Source organism: Lactuca saligna, chromosome 5, assembly GCF_052625555.1.
Source record: "Lactuca saligna cultivar CGN05327 chromosome 5, ASM5262555v1, whole genome shotgun sequence".
Taxonomy (NCBI): domain Eukaryota; kingdom Viridiplantae; phylum Streptophyta; class Magnoliopsida; order Asterales; family Asteraceae; genus Lactuca; species Lactuca saligna.
In genome coordinates this window covers 269539201-269560142 of record NC_136421.1, presented here as the reverse complement: position 1 = coordinate 269560142, position 20942 = coordinate 269539201, and the positions used below count along the sequence as shown (strand labels likewise).

General features: G+C 37.0%; 2 protein-coding genes and 1 long non-coding RNA gene across 3 annotated transcripts; all 3 read right to left on the bottom strand.

Moving 5' to 3' along the window:
* Window positions 1-5872: 5872 nt before the first annotated feature.
* Window positions 5873-8083, bottom strand: LOC144998681 (uncharacterized). Its single transcript, XM_078958416.1, has 7 exons — window positions 7999-8083; window positions 7717-7816; window positions 6972-7432; window positions 6691-6763; window positions 6496-6618; window positions 6174-6282; window positions 5873-6065 (listed from the first exon to the last, which is right to left on the bottom strand). Exons 3-6 carry the CDS (start codon window positions 7010-7012, stop codon window positions 6262-6264), a joined length of 258 nt encoding a protein of 85 aa, XP_078814542.1. The 5' UTR covers window positions 7013-7432; window positions 7717-7816; window positions 7999-8083; the 3' UTR covers window positions 5873-6065; window positions 6174-6261.
* A 105-nt stretch (window positions 8084-8188) lies between these two features.
* LOC145045015 (uncharacterized) lies at window positions 8189-9209 on the bottom strand. The gene is made up of 3 exons (XR_013681757.1): window positions 9112-9209; window positions 8876-8908; window positions 8189-8795 (listed from the first exon to the last, which is right to left on the bottom strand). It is a non-coding gene; the product is annotated as an uncharacterized LOC145045015 (long non-coding RNA).
* Window positions 9210-12354: 3145 nt separating this feature from the next.
* On the bottom strand, window positions 12355-13101 carry LOC145046656 (uncharacterized). Its single transcript, XM_078994937.1, has 3 exons — window positions 12738-13101; window positions 12478-12617; window positions 12355-12426 (listed from the first exon to the last, which is right to left on the bottom strand). The coding sequence occupies exons 1-3, from the start codon at window positions 13099-13101 to the stop codon at window positions 12355-12357; spliced, it is 576 nt and encodes a 191-aa protein (XP_078851063.1).
* Window positions 13102-20942: the final 7841 nt, after the last annotated feature.

The following is a 20942-nucleotide window of genomic DNA, read 5'->3' as shown; positions in this document are numbered from 1 at the left end:
TCTGCTACTCTCATCCTAGGCTTATCCTAGGGAAATCATTGACTCTACCCAAACCAGTCCTCAGCTGCTGAAGGCCTCCTTGTAATGCCAATTAGCCATCACCTGAATACCATCACATGTAACGAGGCTCGAATAATCCTTCGAGTAAGGGACTCATCCCTACAACGGTTAGACTCAGAAAAGAGCTGCAGTAAGGCCGAATCTAGCACTCTGTGATTATTCAACCTTGATCACATGTGACGTGACGTATTCACCTAATAGCTAACTCCCATCACGCAGAGTCCCACAGAGCACAAAGCAATCAGCATTCAGACACAGGAACTACTCAAGCAAATCTATTCTCTTAACGAGAAACTGTACTAGCATGCAATGCTAAGCTCATACTATCAGGCATAACCTAAACAGATTATCCTACTACTGTCTACTCAATACTAGCATGCAATTCTCATAAAACTAAAACACATATATAGCAGGCACATAAGGCATCCTCCCTAGATCCTCAGTCCTATTCTAGCATGCTGTTCTACTGAAACTAAAACCTGATAATCATAACATAAACTTGTATGGGTAATTTGGGACTACTTACTTGAGCTCGGCTGATTGCATGGACCACACACTTTTCTCTTTTTAACAAAAATCTTTTTCTTACTAACTTTTTTTTGAAAAATTCTTTTCGAAAGCGTTTCTCTCTTGAAAATCTGTTACCATTTCCTCAGTTTGAGCTCAGACACACTCGAAAGCATGCCCAAATCCCTCAAACTAAGGCTCTGATACCAACTTGTAACGACCCAAAAAGTTTTATTTTAATATTACTAAAAATCCCAACATCAACTATTAGATAAAAGAACCATGAATCGTATGTCTCAAAATGCCATAGTAAATGTATCAATTTAAAAATGAAGTTAATATCATATCAAAATATCTAAATAAAACTCCCAGGAATAAACTACAACTGTGGTGTATGCCATGCCATCAATCCGAGCTCTTCCCCTTGCTTGCGGAAGTACCTGAAACCAAAACAAAAACTGTAAGCATAAAGCTTAGTGAACTCCCCCAAACTACCATATACCATACAATAACATACAAGGCACATACTGGGCCTTGCCCACTACATCGAACCGAAATCCGGACTAACTGGGGCCTTGCCCCCTACATCGGACCGAAGTCCAAAAACTGCATTGGACCGAAGTCTGGACTAACTGGGGCCTTGCCCCCTGCATCAAATCGAAGTCCGACTAACTGCATCGGACCGAAGTCCGGACCAACTGGGTGAACATGGCATAGCATAATAATAACTACTAGTATAAACACATATATTGCATATTGCATCGAACCGAAGTCCAGAACACATAACACAAAAACATGCATGAATCGCAAAGACATAAAGTACACTGAACTACTGCATCAGACAGAAGTCCGGACTAACTGGGGCCTTGCCCCCTGCATCGGACCAAAGTCCGGCTAACTGCATCGGACCGAAGTCCGGACTAACTAGGTGAACATGGCATAGCATAATCATAACTACTAGCATAAACACAATATATTGCATACTGCATCGGACCGAAGTCCAAAACACATAACACAAAAACATGCTTGAATCACAAAGACATCAAGCACACTGAACTACTGCATCGGACCGAAGTCTAGAAACTAGTGCTAACTAGACGGGTCGGCATTGTGGCCGTAGACCCGTTCCTACTGAAAGGAAAACTCACCTGAACTGCTGAACTCGGCCGATAACCCTCAAGCTGCTAACTGACAACTCTCCGAAATGCTGCTCCTCTAGCTCCCCAAGCAACCAATACCAATAACAACACTTAGACTAAACTGTCCTCCTAGGTTCAACTAAGTCAACATTGGTCAAATCCTGGTCAAATTCAACCTTCATGATTGACTCTACTCGCCGAGTCAACCTATCGACTCGTTGATTTCTTATACTCATAAAACTCCCATAACACGAATCAATTCGCCGAGTCGCCCCAGGGCTTGTCGAGTTGAACGATTTTAGAATTCTATCTTGACCAACTCAGTGAGTCGCCAACTGACTCACAGATCCAAAGCTTAACCAAAAGAGGTTGGGGTTCTACGACCTGACTCGCCGAGTCCAAGAACTGACTCGCCGAGTCCAAGAACAGACTCGCCGAGTTGTTCTTCCAAATCATCGAGTCCATGCCCATCTTCATATGAATCGCCGAGTCCATCCAAGGAACTCGCCAAGTCTCTTCACTCCTTCATCTAGATAGAGTCTTTTTGAGCCATGCAGGGGCTCCAAACTGTAGATCCACTCTTCTAGGGCATAACCCCCACGTAAAGTTGCAAACTTTACGTGAGAGCAAGGAGTTAAAGGTCCAAATCACTTTAGGGCTAGGGCGTAAGACAAAAAGGGCTTTACCAAAAACTCTTTGACTGATGCTTTATGACATTCTAGACCAACACAAGTCTATATCTGATGTAGCAACCTCAGATCTAAACTCCAAAACCAAAATAGATCTCAAACATACCAAAATGGCCCCAAATCTCATAAATGAATAGATTTAGATGCACAAGAGGGAAAGTAAGTCTATATCTTTGATTGCCAACTTACTAGTTTGTCATCTAGAAACTGAAATCCCCAGAAGGGCTTTTATGATTGAGACCTCATCCACCTAGCTCAGCATCCGAAAATGATTACACAAAGAATCCATAGTTTGAAGGATACCATATTCCGAGAGAAGATGATCTTTTGAGATATCATAGAATATTCTTCACAGCAGTCATGTGTGGGTCACGAGGATTTGCCTGAAACCTAGCACAATAACAAACAACAAACATTATGTCTGGTCGACTGGATGTTAGATACATTAATGATCCAATCATTTGTCGATATATAGTAATATCCATTGCAGGTTTGTCCAAGGATGGTTTTAGCCTTGTTCCGAATGCCATCGGTACCTTAACTCGTGAATCTCCTACCATTCCGAATTTTGCAAGTAATGACTTGGTGTAGGCTTCCTGGTTGATAAAACTTCCCTCCGAACTCTATCTAATATTTAAACCAAGGAAAAAATTAAAAGGACCCATTGAGCTCATCTCAAATTTAGTCTCTATCAACTTTCGGAATTCAACAGTCAATCTAGGATTGGTTGATCCGAAAATGATATCATCAACATAGATTTGGAAGATCATACCATGCTCGAGGAGCTTGTTTTAAACCATACACAACCTTACTCAAGATGTAGCAGTTGTAACGCTGTAAATTTCAAAACAATTTTCCATTTAAAAATATTGGTTTAATTCTTAAAAACACTTTTCTTAATATCTCATTCATAATCAAATTACAAAACATAACTCCGTTTTCACTTGCATAATAAACCAAGATCCTCAAAATATGACTCTTTCGCTGGTGTGTACAATCAAGCCGGTGTCGTTCCGTGATCCTGAAAGAAACCTGGAACACATAACACAAAACACTGTAAGCACGAAGCTTAGTGAGTTCCCCAAAATACGACATATAACACATATTAGCCACTCGAGGCTATAACTCTGTGGGTCCGTGCACCCAAACTCTGTGAACCCTCAGGTTCTAACTCTGGGAACCTTCCGATTCTAACTTTGTAAACATGCACAGCATAAATCACATAGAAATAATGCAGTACAACACATAACATACACAGCATACAAATACTCTATCACATAACTCAGGTTACCTACTCAAGGTAAAGTATAGTGAGAAGACTCACCTGACAATCCGAAAGCAATTATCTGCACATGCGAACCTCAGACTCGCCACCGCCTAACACATAAGGCAAATACCTCTAATTAATACTCGAAGTCCCAACTCTAATTAACCGGCGATTACTCTTTCCCTCTCTAGTCAGGTAATGGGTAAAAGACCATTTTACCCCTCCCTGACCTCTATTACCTCTGTTGACCAAAACTCTCAAAGTCAACATAAGACAACTCAAATCAACGGTCAACACTGACCAGACTCGGTGAGTACACAAGAGTGACTCGGCGAGTCCATGTGGGTTCCCTAAATCCTTTTTAAACCTCTTAGACACGACGAGTTCCCTCTCCACTCGTCGAGTTACTCGGCAACGAATCGCGTGGCAACCCCGACTCGACTCGTCGAGTCTGCCTATGGACTCGGCGAGTTGCTCCCATGACAACCCTCATCTGACCTTCTGTGGTCAGATCTGCTTCACCAAAACCATAAATCTAACTCCCTCAAAGCTAATAACCACGAAAAGGTCGAACCTTGGGCACTCATGCAAGGTTCTACAAGCTCATTTGGGTGAAACCCTCCATTACATAACAACCCTAGCTCAAACCTTCAAATAGAATGCATAAAGCAGGATGGAAGGGACTCTCTGGACCTCTTTGGGTCCAGATATATGGCTTCAGACTCAATGAGACATTATACTCCACAAATTAAGCCATAAAAGAAGCTAGAAAACCCTAAAATCACTAATCTTACCCAAAATAGAAAAGGGAGAACGATTTGATACCTCTATGGTGAAGATGCAAGCTCAGAAGCTCTGAATCGACACCCCCTGACCTCCCTTTGCTGAAGATGACTACTCCATCGCACAACCACCTCAAGAATGCTCCAAAATGTCTCTTCTTCACTCTCTTAGCTCTCTGGCTCGATAGGGGTCTCTCAAAGGTGTAGGTGGCCGCCACTGAAGGCCATAAGGGCCTTTAAATAGGTCCCAAACCCAGACAATTAGGGTTTTCCTTGACAGCGCCGACTCGGCGAGTCCAAATACCAGACTCGTCGAGTCCCTTCATTAAACTGGTCCCCAAAACGTGATCCTACTCGACGAGTTGAGGCGTCAACTCGCCGAGTCTCCTTATTCCCCAATATAAATTACTCAAATTCCCATACCTGGATATCCGGATGCTACAACAGTGACTTGGATATTTCTCATTCATGAAACCTGGTGGTTGCTCTACATAAACTGTTTCCTCTAACTCACCATTTAGAAATGCACATTTTACATCCATTTGATAGACTTTAAAATTATTATGAGTTGCATAGGCGAGAAAAATATGAACAGACTCAAGTCTTGCAATTGGTGCGAATGTCTCTTCGTAGTCTATGCCTTCTTCCTGGCAGTATCCTTTCACAACCAACCTAGCTTTGTTCCAGATAACATTTCCTTCCTTATCAAGCTTGTTCCGAAACACCCATTTTAAACCGACCACATAAGCATCCTTTCGAGTTGGAATGAATCTCCAAACTTTGTTTTGTTCGAATTCATTAAGCTCTTCCTGCATAGCTTGCACCCCAATCAGAGTGATCAAGAGAAAATTTTATATTCTTGGGCTCAAATTTGGAGATAAATGAATTGAACATGCAAAATTCCATCTTAGAAAGTAATATAGTTTGATTCGCTTTTTGTTGGGCTCTCGTGAGAACTCTTGAAGATGGAGCTCTGATAATCTGAGTTTTGGGATGATCTTTGGTCTATTTTGTTAATGGTGGGTACACTACTAGAAAAATAGCCTTTTACGACGCTCATTGCGCGTCGTAAAAGGCTCAGACGACGTGCAAATGCACGTCAAGGAAGGCCCTGCCATAAAGAGAGACGACGCGCAATGCGTATCAAGGAAGGCCCTGTCATAAAGGAAGACAACACGCATTCGCGTGTCGTAACCTTACAACGCACGTGTTAATGACACGCAATGCGTATCAAGAAAGGCCATGTCATAAATGAAGATGACACTCATTTTTGCGTATCATAATTTTAAAGGCTTAAAAAAATATCATTTACGGATTCACTAATTTTCAAATTAAATTTTTATTTAATGTCTCATAATAGAAAATAAAATATCGTATACAAAAATTATAATCCATTGCATAAAATTTAATGTCATACAAATAATCGTTCCATGGAAAGATAAAACAAATCAATAGAAGTTGTAACAAAAATTTACAAACTAATTGGATACAAGAAACATAAAAATATATACCCTCAAATGTTTTTCAAAGTCTAATCTCCATGTCAACTCTTCAACTCACTTCTCTAGTTTATCCTTAAGCTTCTTTAGGGGCTCCAACATCTCTTGCGGCCTGTGATAATCTAATTTGTGGAATCAACCAAAATAAAGAAGTCAAATTAATAATCTTTTTATTTCCAATATGTTTTTAGTGCAAGACAAATGGTAAACAAATGCATAAAGTAAAGTACCTTTGGGCCTCTTCCATTTAACATCTTTCCAATTTGGCGAGCCATTAGAGTCTTCCCAGTGCCACGTGGACCATATTACAACATTCCCTTAACATGCTTTACATCCAATCTGACACATAAAAAATCATAAAAATATTTCAAAGAAATGTTGTATAGATGAGATATTGATAGAATTATAGGATATTACTTGTTTGCCACATGTGGAGGGAAAACCCTACCCACTTGTCTTACATTCTTCCAAAAAAAAAAGTTGTGTGACAGGATTAAATTAGTGTTATATAAGAATCCATTATAGAAAGGCAATATAATTGAGGAGGCATACTAGCATTGGTCCAGTAGAGAGTTCATTATTCCCATCAAACTCAGAAAGAGCATCAAAAGCATGCAATTTCAAGTCCAAAGTTGGAGTAGCCACCTCACTTTCCAAACAAACATTACCATGCACCTGAATCAAATACATACAAAAAAACATCAAAAGAATGCAACATCCAATCAAAAACATGCTGGTAATACTTACAAGATTGCAATCATTATTAAGGAAGCTCACAGCTTTAGCTATGCGATGCAGGCCCCAAGCATAATATTCATTCCTGGTATCAAAAAAATAGTATAACATTAGAACATAAACAACACTATTATATGATAATCCCAACTAAGTTGGGAAGCTTGAATAATAGAGACATCAAATAATTACAAAGAGTGATTATGAACTAATTTTAGGACATGAGAGCACAAAAAATAGGAATAATAACGAACAAAGAATCCATTTGAAAAATGAGCATGTGTACATTTGTATACCTTCTAATCCCAATTCCCTGATCTTTTTTTGCCAATAGCATAACATGTTTAGGGACGATATAGATAACAACCTTTACAACCCATCAAATATCTCAGCCTCAGTACTATGGAGAAACAATAATATATTTGGATGCCTTACCTAAATAACAAATTACAGATTCTCTTTGACTCAACAGAAACAAATATGGCCTTAAGTTCACTAAAAATGAGATTTTATCATTTAAACTCACCAGAACAGAAACATCACCAAGTACAGTGTGTTTTTCTCCCCTATGCAACTAAAATAAAAAGTGAACTGTAATTTCTATAATCAGACAGATGTTGGTTAAACACAATAATGAGTGATTTAGTAAAATGTTGGAGATTTTCAAGATTGACAGCAAAATCAATGCAGGTGCTTCCACCTTTTTTTCCACAACACATATCAAGAATCGACTAGATTTCACCTTCCAGATTGGTGCCTGCAACCAGATATGACGTTGCTTAGCTATACACATTCTTCAGTGGAGCTAAGGCAGCATATACAGTGTATGATGGGCAATTAGATGGAGTTTCACATACATAATAACATATATTACTATATTACCCTTTCTAAACTAATGTTGGTAATAAATGAAATAACATATATTACTATATTAACCTTTGTAAACCCATTGGTGTAGTTTCACATACATACTAACATAATCATATGCAAACCAATAAATGAATTTGTATTTTATATTATTATTTTGATTAAATGTCTTACTATCGGCAATGCAAGTGAGTTGTGGTCTCCAACATTTTACTGGAAAGTCACCCCCTGTGGGATCCGCATGCCCTCTCCCTATACATGCTCTTCTCCATACCTTACACACACACACACACATATATATATATATATATATATATATATATATATATATATATATATATATATATATATATATATATATATATATATTCACAACAAAATATCGATGTAATATGTATTATCCTTCTTTCCTTTTTCCTAATTATAACTCAATTACTTTTCCTTTGTTTTGCATACCTCGGCATCACCTACAAAAAGGTCATCAATCTCTTCTGCTGTCTCCATCCACCCCACCTGAAAAGTAACTCTTAACCATAATAAATATAAATATATATATATATATATATATATATATATATATATATATATATATATATATATATATATATATATATATATATATATATATATATAATGCTCCATGAGTTTAGCTTTTTCTTTTTTTTTGCAATTGTCTCAAAAAGTTTTCTCCTGGCTTTTTGCTTTCTTAATGGAACAAGTAAAATGGCAGCCACCTTTTTCAAATTTTTTTTATTTAACTTAATTGCGTAAATTGTTTTTCATTTAACTTTATTGCGTAAATTATTTTTCATTTAACAGAAAACTCAGAACAAATGAAGAATTGCAACTTCAATGGATTCAAAATTCAGATAATAATATAAAAAAGACAACACTACCCTGTCAATTCGACAAAAAGATGCCACAAAATGTTCTCACCACTACTTATACTGACAAAAATAGACCCAATGCAAGACTTTTCCTAAATTACCCTTCAACCATTTTCTGCCCTTTTCTTGCATACGTGTCATTAATTGGAGGCTTATCGCAATGACCAAAATCGTTAAGCTTCTTTAAGCAAAATGAGGACCAAAATGACTACAGAAAACCTTATGTGGACTAAAATTGGAAAAATAAGCTAAACTCAAGGACCACAAATGTAGTCTTATATATTATAGAGATGAAGTTAATTTGGAATCTCGTTGGCAGTTTGTATATCCCTAAAGATGCAGCAAGCAATCTATCCACTATAACATCTGTTGCAACCAATTTTATATTAGAAAAATCAGACTCAAAACAAGAAATAATTATATTTTTTGAATTTTATAATAATTACCTGCATATCAGAAGGGACTAGTTGATTCCAAAGCTAAAATAAAAAATTGAAATATAGAAATTTAGAAATGGAATGAATTGTTATATGAAAATTTTTTACTACATGTAAATACAAAACTCAACTAAAGCTAAAATAAAATATCATTGTTTTGTTATTTTTTAGAAAATAAAGTGTTATTCTAAGTAAAACCACAAAAATTTTGAAGAAAAAAATGACATTAAAGCCAAAACATCAACCTTTTTCTTTTCTGCGTTGTCTCTGACTAGTTTTGTTTGAGGGAATTGGCGAGTCACTTTTGCTGCCTGCGGCTCCTCAGAAGTTAAGTGTCAGTATATTCTAATGAAGCCAAGAGAAGCACAATCCAAATCCTATGTTATGAGTTAAGTAGGCATTAAAGAATAAAGGCTTAAGAAATACTAGTAACAACTATACATACTACATACCCTTCTGTGAATCCTTAGCCACGATAGCCACCAGCTTTTTTACAATGAACATGAGCTGCAGGATCTGTAGACATTTTTAAAAACTATGAGACTCAAGTTATTTATCATTCTTGTATAATTAGAATTAACAAATTAAGAGTAACCTTCAGGTGTAAGATAAATTCTTTCAAGCTCTCCAAATTGGGAAAAAAATTGATGAAGCTTTATAGGATCCATACGTGGAGGAATTCGGCTAAAATAGCATACCCCACACTTATCAGCCTTAGCATCTTCCTTCAATAAACATCTTTTTCTTTTCAGTTTTCTTTCTGCCTCTTTATCAGTAGTCTGTTCCTTTATGTATTCATTTCCTTTGGTTAGTTCTTCCTCAAACATTCTCCTGGAAATTGTTTAATATGATTAACTTTAGGCAAGTCAACCTGTGATATTTCATGTTTACTTTGAATAATATCTTTCAGAGTTTTTTTATAAAATTTGACAATTGACAGTCTACTGCATTTGTTTTTCCTGGGTTTGGGGGTTTAACAGTTATACTTATATATATTCAATAATCAAGAACGCACACCAAGTGTTTGTTAATACGCCAATGACAATGTAGAATTTTAGCTCGACAATAAAATGTTGTCTATGCGTAGCATCTTTCTGTAGCAAAAAAAAGGAACCGAAGTCGCTAATAAGTGGCAAAACCCTAAAGCTTAAGGAACATAGGTTTGTCATATAAGCCCAAGAACCTAATTTTAAAAGCGTAAAGATATGAAGAAGTCAATAATCACTTTGGTTTAAACCCAGATTGATCCTTTAAGTACAAGCACAAAGCAGAGAAATAAAAAACCCTAATTTACTTACCACGCTGGAGCAGATAATAAAGAGAACACCACCTACGTGATGCTGTTTGAAAAAACCCAAGCAATCCGGTGACTCCAATCAGGGGATGAGGCTCAAGCAGGTAGCCGTGTAGTGGTGGTAGAACCTGCAACGAGAGAAGTCGACAACAGGGCACTTGGTTCGGTTTATAGAATTGGATTGTTTTGATTTTGGGTTTCAGTTAACCTACCATGAAAATGAGTTAAATTTACCTCTACAGTGTAGCTGGAGCGTACAAAAATAAGCTGTGGAATCCCATCAATCCCATGCAACTCTTCAGGAGTAGTGATTATGATTATTCATATAAAACAAAAATTATGTATCAATGATTATTATTTCATAAATTAAAGTGTCCGAGAAACCCTAGAAATCGATTGTTGTGTAAGTGTGTGAATATGCGTAGAAAGATAAAGGTGCAAACTCACAGAGATGCTGTTTTTTCTCTAGGAAGGAACGGTCGAAGGAATGGTTGGATGGATCATAGAGAAGTTCAAAGTTGTTGAAGATCTCGATTGGAGTGGGATCGGAGATTGGGGAGAGGAAGAAGAGAGAATCAGAGAAGTTCGAAGTGTGGATTGAGTTTTTAGGATGGATCATAGAGAAGTCCAAAACGATTAAACCTCCTTGTACCTCACTCAATAATCGAAACCATAGAAATTCTTGAGTTTTGTATGAACTTTCTCACGAATGATGTTCACGTCGCCGGCTCCAAAGCGCCATAATCATGCCGAGATCCAGAATCGTATACGTTTGATGTTTACGAATTTGTTGTTGAACCCTAAAGAATCGACCTAGGCATTCCCACTGCTAAAGATTAAGATGAAGGCCCTAGGGCTTTTTCTTGCTGAGTCGAAGAGGCGGGGGTTTAATTTTTGGGATCCAATATGCGGGGGGTAATTTTTGTCGATTTCATCACTTAAAAATTATAAAGCGACACATTTAAATGACGCACATTTTTTGAAAGGCGCCCTCCGCATTTCTTTGTTTTTTCTTTTCTGACACTAATTTTAGGGCACGCATAAATGCGTATCTTCTATCCTTCAAAATTTTGGAAAACTGACACTAGTTTTTAGCGTACGCACAAATGCGTGTCCTCTATCACCGTGTGTCATTGTTTGCGCGTCATTAAAGGGCTGTTTTCTTGTAGTGGTAGTTTTGATCATAAGTTGGGTTTAATTCAGCATTGACATCTTCAATTCTAATTGAACGTCATCGGAGTTGTGATTTTCATTGTTGTTCCCCCCTGGGAAATTGTACGTGACTCAACGTTCAGATTGGATTCTCCCCTTGGATCAGAACATTAGTATAGAATTCAAGGTTTGAATTCTCCACCTCAACAGATGTATCAAGTGTGGAGGTTGAAGTGGAACCTTCCCCTTGGAATGTAGTGGAAGTAGGTTGTGTGTGGGGTGGAACTTCAGACGTGTTCGGAATATTAGTGATCACTTCTGGATCCTTCAAAAATTGTGGTTCGGATTCGAGATCTTTTGCAGCATTGTCGATGATCTTCTTTAACTCATCCTCTTGATTACCCTTATCCTTTGATTAAGAGGAGATGGCTTTCTTAGACTCATCACACAAATTCATGAATTCCTCATACAAGTTCATCAGATGAATTGTTTGAGATGATGTGGATGGAAAAATCTCTTCAAATGTGTTGTTAGAATTCTGATACTTCTTAAGATAGTTTTCATCAAAAGTGACATAGTAGGTTTCTTTAGTTCTTTTAGATTTCTTATTCAGAACCGTATATGTCTTCAAAGTACGAGAATACCCTAAGAAGATTCCTTGGTCTGTTTTCACATCAATTTTGTTCCTTTGCTCTTTGGAGTTGAAAATAAAACACTTGGAACCAAAAATGTGAAAGAACTTAACGTTAGGTTTTCGTTTATTAAGAATTTTGTAAGGAGTGATTAAGAATCTTTTGTTAATCAAGGAGTGATTATCAGTGAAGCATGCAGTTCCGATCGCATCAGCCCAAAAATAAAGTGGTAAGTTTGCAAATGCAAGCATGGTTCTTGCAACTTTGCAAACAGATCGGTTTTTTCTTTCAACGACTCTGATCTACCGAGTAGTGTAAGGAGCAGAGAAGTTATGAGCAACTCCCTTTTCAGTCAAGAATTCTTCAAACACTTGGTTTTTGAATTTAGAATGGTTATCACTACGAACGTTCTAAACTGGCTTTCGTAATTGAAGTTCAATCAGCTTGATAAAATCCTTTAGCCTTGAGGTAGCATCTGATTTCTGTTTAAAAAAATAAACCCACGTAAAACGAGAAAAATCATCTATAATAACCAAAATATACTTGTTACCACCAACACTCTCAATAGAAGATGGGCCACAAAGAGCAATGTGTAAGAGTTCAAGTGGCTTGATAATTTTGGTATTGATAATTATGGAGTGACTCTTCAGACTTTGCTTTCCTAATTCACAAGCTGCACATAGATGTTCCATGTCATACTTCAAAAGAGGAAGTCCTCACACAAGGTCGCCAAGTATGAGTTTGTTGATATCCTTGAAATTTAAATGCGAGAGCCTTCGGTGCCAGAGCCAACTATCATCCAAAGATGCTTTTGTAAGAAGGCAAATGGTTGGCTTCCCGATTATTGGTTTAATGTTCAAAGGAAACATCTCTCCCTTTATTTTGGATTTTAATAGCACCGCCTTTGTTTTCTTTTCTGTTATTTCAAATCCTTCACCATCAAATGAAACCTTCAGCCCTGTACCCACAACCAGTTGAGAAACACTTACTAGGTTATGTTTCAGGCCTTCTACATAGGCTACCTTCCAACTAGTGAATTCGCCATTTGTGATCATGTCGTATCCTTTGATCTTTCCTGTGGCGCTATTTCCATACTTCACTTTGCCACCATTCTTACATGTGCAAAATTCCCTAAGCTCTTCCCTCCTCCTTGTCATGTGAAGTGAACACCCACTGTCAATTTACCATTCTGAGTCGTATTGTTTGTCACATATCACTTACAAAATTTAGAGACATTTAGGAACCCAAAGTTGCTTGGGTCCTTGTGAGGCTTTCTTAAGAACAAGAAATGTTATAGATTCATCTACCAAATAAGATCTCTTTATTAACATTGAATTCTATCCTTTCATGATTTTGAAAACAATAATCCTTTCATCATTGGGATTTCTTTTAAAAGGAATTTTTGTTTGCTTTGAAGCTATTCGTTGCTTGACAACTTTTTAGCACATTTCTTTTCCTCCTTTTTCAACTGAGCTTCACAATCCTTAGAAGAGATTTTGGGTTCCAAAACTACTTTGCCTTTGCCTTTAACATCTTTTGATGCATTGGTAGTTTTTGAAAAATTGGATTTAGGAGAAAAATCTGGTTTAGTCTTCTCAAATGGTTTTGAAACTTGATATTTTGCATTCTTTTCTAGTTTTGAAATAGGTTTTGAGATCGTTGGTTTCACAACCTGTTTCGGAACATAATTTGGTTTCAAACTCTAAAGAGGAGTAGATTTCACATTTCGAACCGGAGATCTTACCGAATGAACCGTATTATAATTAGAATAATAACTTTTCCAAAAAATTTTCCTAGCTTTTTGATTTTTCTTATATCTATTGTTTAGTTGCCTTTTCTTTGGGATCATTTCTTCAGCAGACAAATCAACCTTAGATCTAGGATTTTCCTTTCGTATCTTAGGACATGATGGTTCGGAAGAGGTTTCGCATGGGGCATCTTTGGTGCCACTAGGACTTGCCTGATTGCTACATGGATTGGCAGAATTGATGGGATTTGAGACATATTTGACTTTCGTCTTCTGAGAGGTCAATTCAGAGAGACCTCTTGTCTCATTTGCGTTGTCTATAGGACCATCCCATAAATATTTAGGAAATCCATCAAAATTATCATCATTAACGATGGTTGTTAGTTCTGGAGTATCTTTTGTGTCTAGTCAAGTTGTTATGAACACTTTGTTCAGAACTGTTTTGACTTTTGGGTAAATGGCAACCTTTTCTTTTAAAACACATGAACCTTTATTTTCTATTGTACGGACATATTCAATAGAATATTTAATAAATTAATTTATTTTTAGGTTCAAATTCATTTTGAACAAAAGTCGACCTGTCAATCTCATCCTTTACAAAAATTTCACTCATGTCGCTGTCATCAAATCCAAAAACATTGTTAGCATCAAAAGTGTTTTTTAAACTCAATTTCGTGAACAACGAGTTAAATTTTTGCACAATATCAAATTTAATTTCTCTTTATCTTTTTCATACAAAACTTGTTTTAACATGCTCTGATGGTCTTTGGATTGTATGTAGGCTTCAATTTTGTCAAGACCCACTCGATATGCTTTTGAAACCTCTTCGAAAGAGACTATGGATTCACATTTATAGACTTTTCATCGATTTCATCCTCTTTCAATTCGAGAAAGGGTAAAATCATTTTGTGAATCTTTTTTGTGTATTTCACAATCGAGATGCAGTTGAGTAATGTTAAAATATAATCGCTTCGCAATTAAACAAAAAATTCCATTGTTTTAAAAGCGCTAAATTGTCTCGTTTCAAATAAATGACATCATCCCTAGACCTAGCGAACTCAATCTCCAGCTTCTCTATCAACATACGTCTCTCTTCACTTTTACGTTTTATCCTGCTAATTTGATCAGTTAGGATAGAATTATTTAAACGAGTTCTCTTTAAACTATCACTAAAACTAGAGAAAGTATAATTCAAGTCATCTAATTCAGATTCATAGCGTGTAATAAGAATATTAAGTGATTGAAGTATGGAGTGTACCTTGTTGATGACATTTTCGCACTCTTTTACATGTTCTGAAATAGGCCTTGCTGCAAAACAGCTTTCATTAGGATGACCTGCATCAGTTGCGAATTCCTTCTGCTCCGAGACTCCGCTTTGCACCATTAGACACTTCCCAACATAATCATGCGCAACAACCTTCGCAACAAAGTATTCACAATGTGTCGGATTTCAGACCTCTTCGTGTTTCGAATCAGTTGACCATACCTTAACTCGTCCAAGCTCATCCCCATCCTCCTGCACGACTAAAGAAGGTTTTGCATTCTATGCATTCTTTCTCTTCCTTAGTTCTTCTATCTTTTGAGGATAGTAAGCTTTATTTATATCACAGGTGTTGATATGAAGTCACAATACACTGACCAGGTTTCCCAACCTGACCCACTCAGTTTATTTATATCACACGTGTTGATATGAAGTCACAATACACTGTGTAACATCCCGGAATATCAAGAGTAGAGTTGAAGGGCTAAAAGAGTAAATTGGGAAAGAGCGACTCGGCGAGTCCATGTGTGGACTCGGCGAGTAGAGTCGCGACTTGGCCGCGTGTTAAGTGGCCGACTCGGCGAGTCAGAGTATTGGACTCGGCGAGTAGGCGCTGAGTGGAGAAAACCCTAATTCTCGGGGTTGAGCCTTATATAATGATCATTATGTCTTCCTCCTAGCCTCTTTATCACCCTTTGAGCCCCAGAAAACCCTAAATCGCGGAGAAGCACCATTTTTGAGTGGATTGGAGCTTGGAGAAGTAATGGTTGAAGGAATTTTGGGAAGATTGAAGGCTTGGAGCAAGGGGCTTTGCTTGGATTCGAATTGCATTGCAGTTGGGGCATCACTTAGAGGTAGTATCTCGTTTTTGACCTGTTGATTATGTTGTTTCTTCATTTTGGGGTTTGTGAGAAATTGTCTATGGATGAAATGGGAAGTCTAGAGGTTAGATCTGAGGTTGCTACCTCAGATCTGGAAGGGAGAAGAATCAGAGAGCATGAAAGTCCCTGTGTTGGAGTGTTTAGTGAAGCTTGCATGTCCCAAACCCTAGCCCCAATGTGCAAACGACTTAGATCTCTTTGGATTCACGTAAAGTTTGCCACTTTACGTGATGGATGGGTTGTAGGAGGCTAGATCTATGTTTTGGATCAATTGCATGGCCTGGAGTGCTTCTGAATGGATTCAGAACGGTGGTACTCGGCGAGTTACATGGGTAGACTCGACGAGTTGCTTGCAGATGGCTTGGAACTCGACGAGTTGGAAGAACAACTCGGCGAGTAGGTTGAAGATAGCCTTGGACTCGATGAGTCCATTTGGACTCGGCGAGTCTTGTCGAAGAGTCCCAAATATTCTCTGGTAGAGTCGAGAATCGGTGAGTTGAGGGATGACTCGGTGAGTCGAGTGCGAGTGGACTCAGAGTTGTTGGACTCGGCGAGTCTTGGGGTGACTCGGCGAGTTAGGTCGCAGATTGAATGAAGTTCTGATTATGGGAACTCGACGAGTCACAGAGTTGACTCGACGAGTAGGGTCAGTCAGGGGTTGACTTAGACTGAGGACTTTGATTTCGACCAAGGGTTGGTCGTTGACTTTTAGGGTTTGGTCAGCGATGTGGCCTTTGGGCCAAGAGAGAGGTAAACTAGTCTTTTACCCATGAGAGGGTGTTATGAGAGGATTTATTCTAGTCTCGAGAGTTATATTCATGAGAATATTTGCTTTACGTGTTAGGCGGTGGCGAGTTTGAGATTCCAGTGTGGGGATATCTGCTTTCTGCTTGCCAAGTGAGTCTTCTCACTATACTTTACCTTGAGTAGGTAACCAGAGTTATGTGTTCAGAGTATTTGTATGCTATATGTACGTGATGTGTTGTACTGCATTATTTCTATGTGATTTATGCTGTGCATGTTTATAGAGTTGGAACCGGAAGGTTCCCAGAGTTAGAGCCTGAGGGTTCACAGAGTTTGGGTGCACGGACCCATAGAGTTATAGCCTCGAGTGGCTAATATGTGTTATGTGTGGTATTTTGGGGAACTCACTAAGCTTCGTGCTTACAGTGTTTTGTGTGATGTTTTTTTCAGGTTTCTTTCAGTATCACGGGACGGCACCGGCTTGATTGTACACACCAGAGAAAGAGTCATATTTTGGAGGATCCTGGTTTTCTATGCAAGTGAAAATGGAGTCATGTTTTGTAAATCGACTATGAATGAGATTTTAAACAAGTGTTTCTAAGAATAAAATGATTATTTTAAATGAAAAATTTGTCTTGAAATTTACGGTGTTACACACTGAGAGATTTAAAGAAATGTAGATCACTAGTGTAAATAAATGTAAGTTCCGTTCATGCTTATGTTTCTGTATTGACGATGACATCCCAAACGTTTTAACATAAACAAAATACGTTTCTTCGAAAATGTTTTGATAACGTATTTATCGTATTTTTCTAGGAACAAATTCCGCAATATTTTTATGAAAAGAAGTACTCTGATTTTTATAAAGCATAAACAAAATCGGTCTTTTCTGGAAATGGGGATGTCACAACATGTTTCCTTAAACTATACTAAGTATTACCTTAATATATACAAAAACATAGTTTTTTCATTTTTTTTAATTTTTAAAAAGCTATTTTTATCGAAAAATGATTTTAAATATACCAAAATTCATGATTTTTTTATTCTCTACAAATAGATATCCATATTGATATAGTTTTAAGATAAGATAATATATATATATATATATATATATATATATATATATATATATATATATTAATATTTTCAGCTATCGTTATTCATAAGTGAATAAAAATGAATCTGGTTTTATTACAGTATACTCGTTATTCACTTATGAATAAAAACTATAATTATTTTTTTATTTATTTGTTTTTTTTTTTTTACAATTTAAGTATCATTCATATATGAATATAGCATATAGTAAACATAGTATATTCATATTTAAATATTAGACGATGCATTCACTTGTAAATATTACATAGTATATTCATTTATGAATGTTAGATGTTATATTCACTTATGAATATTATATGATATTTTCATATGTGAATATTATATAGTATTACATGGTATATGTCACAACTAGAAATTTTGTGTCATGTAATCTATACATTCAAGCTAATGTGAATCAAAACTTCAATCAAATACATCATACAAGTACTACAAATAGTCATCAAACAATTGGAAATCCAAGAAGTCCTTGTTTAAGTCCATGTTGGATTAGGACTCCCATATTGGATCCACGTGGACCAATAAGCTTCCAATTTGGCTATCAAGGGCTTAGAACCCTAATTGGACTCTAATTGGACCCACACTAGTTTATTTCAACATTTTGGGCCATGTTGGGCCTAGAATGAAATGAATTAAAAGCTTTGCTCCATGAATAACCTAAACTAGTCCAACAAAAATGTAAAAATCCTACCACATTCTTTTAGGTATAAAACACACCCTAACTAACTCTAATGTTGGGCTTAGGGGCAAAGGCCCACATTTTTCCTTTTCTTGCCAAATTCTCGGCCCAAATGCACAAGCCCAAGAAGATGGAAGAGTTGACTTATTGTGCCACATCATTATTATCCAAAGGACTTCCATGCAAAATATCTCACATACCTCCATGCACATCACTTCAAAATCACTTCTCTTCTCTCCTCCCTCTCCCTCTCGGCCGAAACACACACACACACATTCACAAATTCTCTCTAGATCACTCAAGAACTCTCCTTCCTCTCCACTCAAAAATCTCGAGTTTTAGGAGGCATTCAAGAGGAAATTTCCACAAAATTCTCCATCTAAGGTAAGAGTTGCTTGGATCTATGAACTAAATTCTTTGTTTTATCAAAATCCCTTCCTAATCTATGCAAAAATCGTGATTTTGCACCCTAGAACCATCTCAAACTCGAGATCTACCAAGAAAGGGGGTTAAGGCCAAAAACACTTCATTTTCCTTCCATTTTCATTGCAAAACCGAGCCCCCACACCCAAGGTGAGCTTCATACCCCCTATTTTCTGTTTTTACGAGTTTTGTGGGGGGGGGGGGGGGAATACAAGTGAAAGTGTAGATCTATATGTGTTTATATGCCTCGTATGATTTCCATGCTTATATGTATGCTTTTATGTGCTTTAATGTTGGATCTAGCCATAAAACTCCTCAAAACCGTGATATAACTTATGTTATATGATTTTAGCATCAAATGTATTTCTACATACAAAGTGTTTCAAGAAAAATAGCTAAGTGGTTTAGTGACAATTTTCTTTAAGCTAAAAACACAAATTTTGGGCCTAACATGTGAAAAACACAAAATTAAGGGCCCAAATTGACATTTCACGAATTCTGATGGATGAAGTGTGTCAAAACAGTTTCAATAAAACAATTTCTGGAATTATACTCATTTAGAAGGTTAAAAACATAAATTTCAAGCTTAATGGGCTAAAAATGACAATTTCGGCCCAATGAGGCCCATTATGCGAATTTTTCTGTTTTGGAGGGCCAAAACTGTGATTTTCTGTAAAACAGTGGACCATAAGTGATCCAAGTCCTTTTTAAAGGTTTAAAATGCTTTTTAAATTTAAAAAGGACCAAAGTTGCAAAAATTTTACAATTTGGGCCAAAATTGTCAAAATTGCGAAAAGAAGGGTTATAACCGAGAAAAACTGAAATTTCAGGGACTTAAGCTGTTTTCTATGAAAAATATGCTGGAAAATATTTATTTTAATAATTTTTGGTGTTAAAATGTCAAGAAAATTGATTTAAGGACCAAACCGGAAAGTATTTTAAATAAAGGGTTGAAAAAGTAAATTTTACAAACAAGGAGGGGCTGAAAACAGAAAATTTCCAAGACTAATTCCATACATGCAAGTTGACCAAATAATGGTACTACGACTATCGACAAAATACAATACATTACAACACCAAAAGTCGTTGTTAAACGAATTGGTTCGGTCTCGAACTAATAAAAATCCGAAACCACTAACACGACGACACTATGATAATTCAATACTACGATTCATACAACTAACGATTGGGAATTCATTATACATGCAAATGTGCACAGACGTCTACGCACTATCTTTGGGCCCCACAAGTGTAAAATCTTGTTCGTTGAGCCTAGCTAGCCCGACGACCTGATCTTAAGGCCCAAAGACTTCATCTTACGAAGTGTTGGGTTTTACCAATCCGACACGACGTAACCGGACTTTCAATGGCTTGTAGACTACTGGTCCCCAAGGGTCCTTTAGTGTCGCTAGTAGAGTCTGCCTTTTTGCGAGGCGGGTCTGGGACCCCTCGTACCTTTTTATCCCCAACCGGCTAATGGAGTCGTCGAGGCCTTCGTGTCCTCCTTCTATTCGGATGTGGGACTACACGTAGTCAGGACGGTTGGATGACGTGATTAGTACGGACGACGCCTACGGGATCGTTAGTATTGCTATAGACTAGTCGTTGTGTAACGCGTGTTTGTAGCAGATAATCATGCTCAAAAAAATAATCCAATGTCGTCTGGTAATGATAACTTCATGCGTTGCAATGGTTTCAAAGTAAATTCATGGAATTCAAAGAATTAGGAAAACATCGGGTTTTCCTAGGGTTTTCAATACATACAGATTCAAAATACATACGATTTCAATAAACAATTTTTACAAGTATAGAAAACAAACAAGCATACCTATAGATCTTCACACCTTTTTGACTATACTATTTTCAGAAAATATCGGATTTTCTGGCGGTTTTCAAACGACACGAAACATTGTTTTTCAAATACAACTTATGAACTCACCAACATTTCATATGTTGACGTTTTTCAAAAAACTTGTATTCTCAGGAAACCAGTGAATCAAAGGAAATCGTATTCAGTGATGGCTCGCAGTTTATTTATGTACGAATCGAACAGTTTATTTTGGAAATGTAATGTTTAAACAATGTACTTCATGTAAACTTTACTGGTTGTACAATATTAATGCATGGTGACGAATTTTGTTACGTTTCAT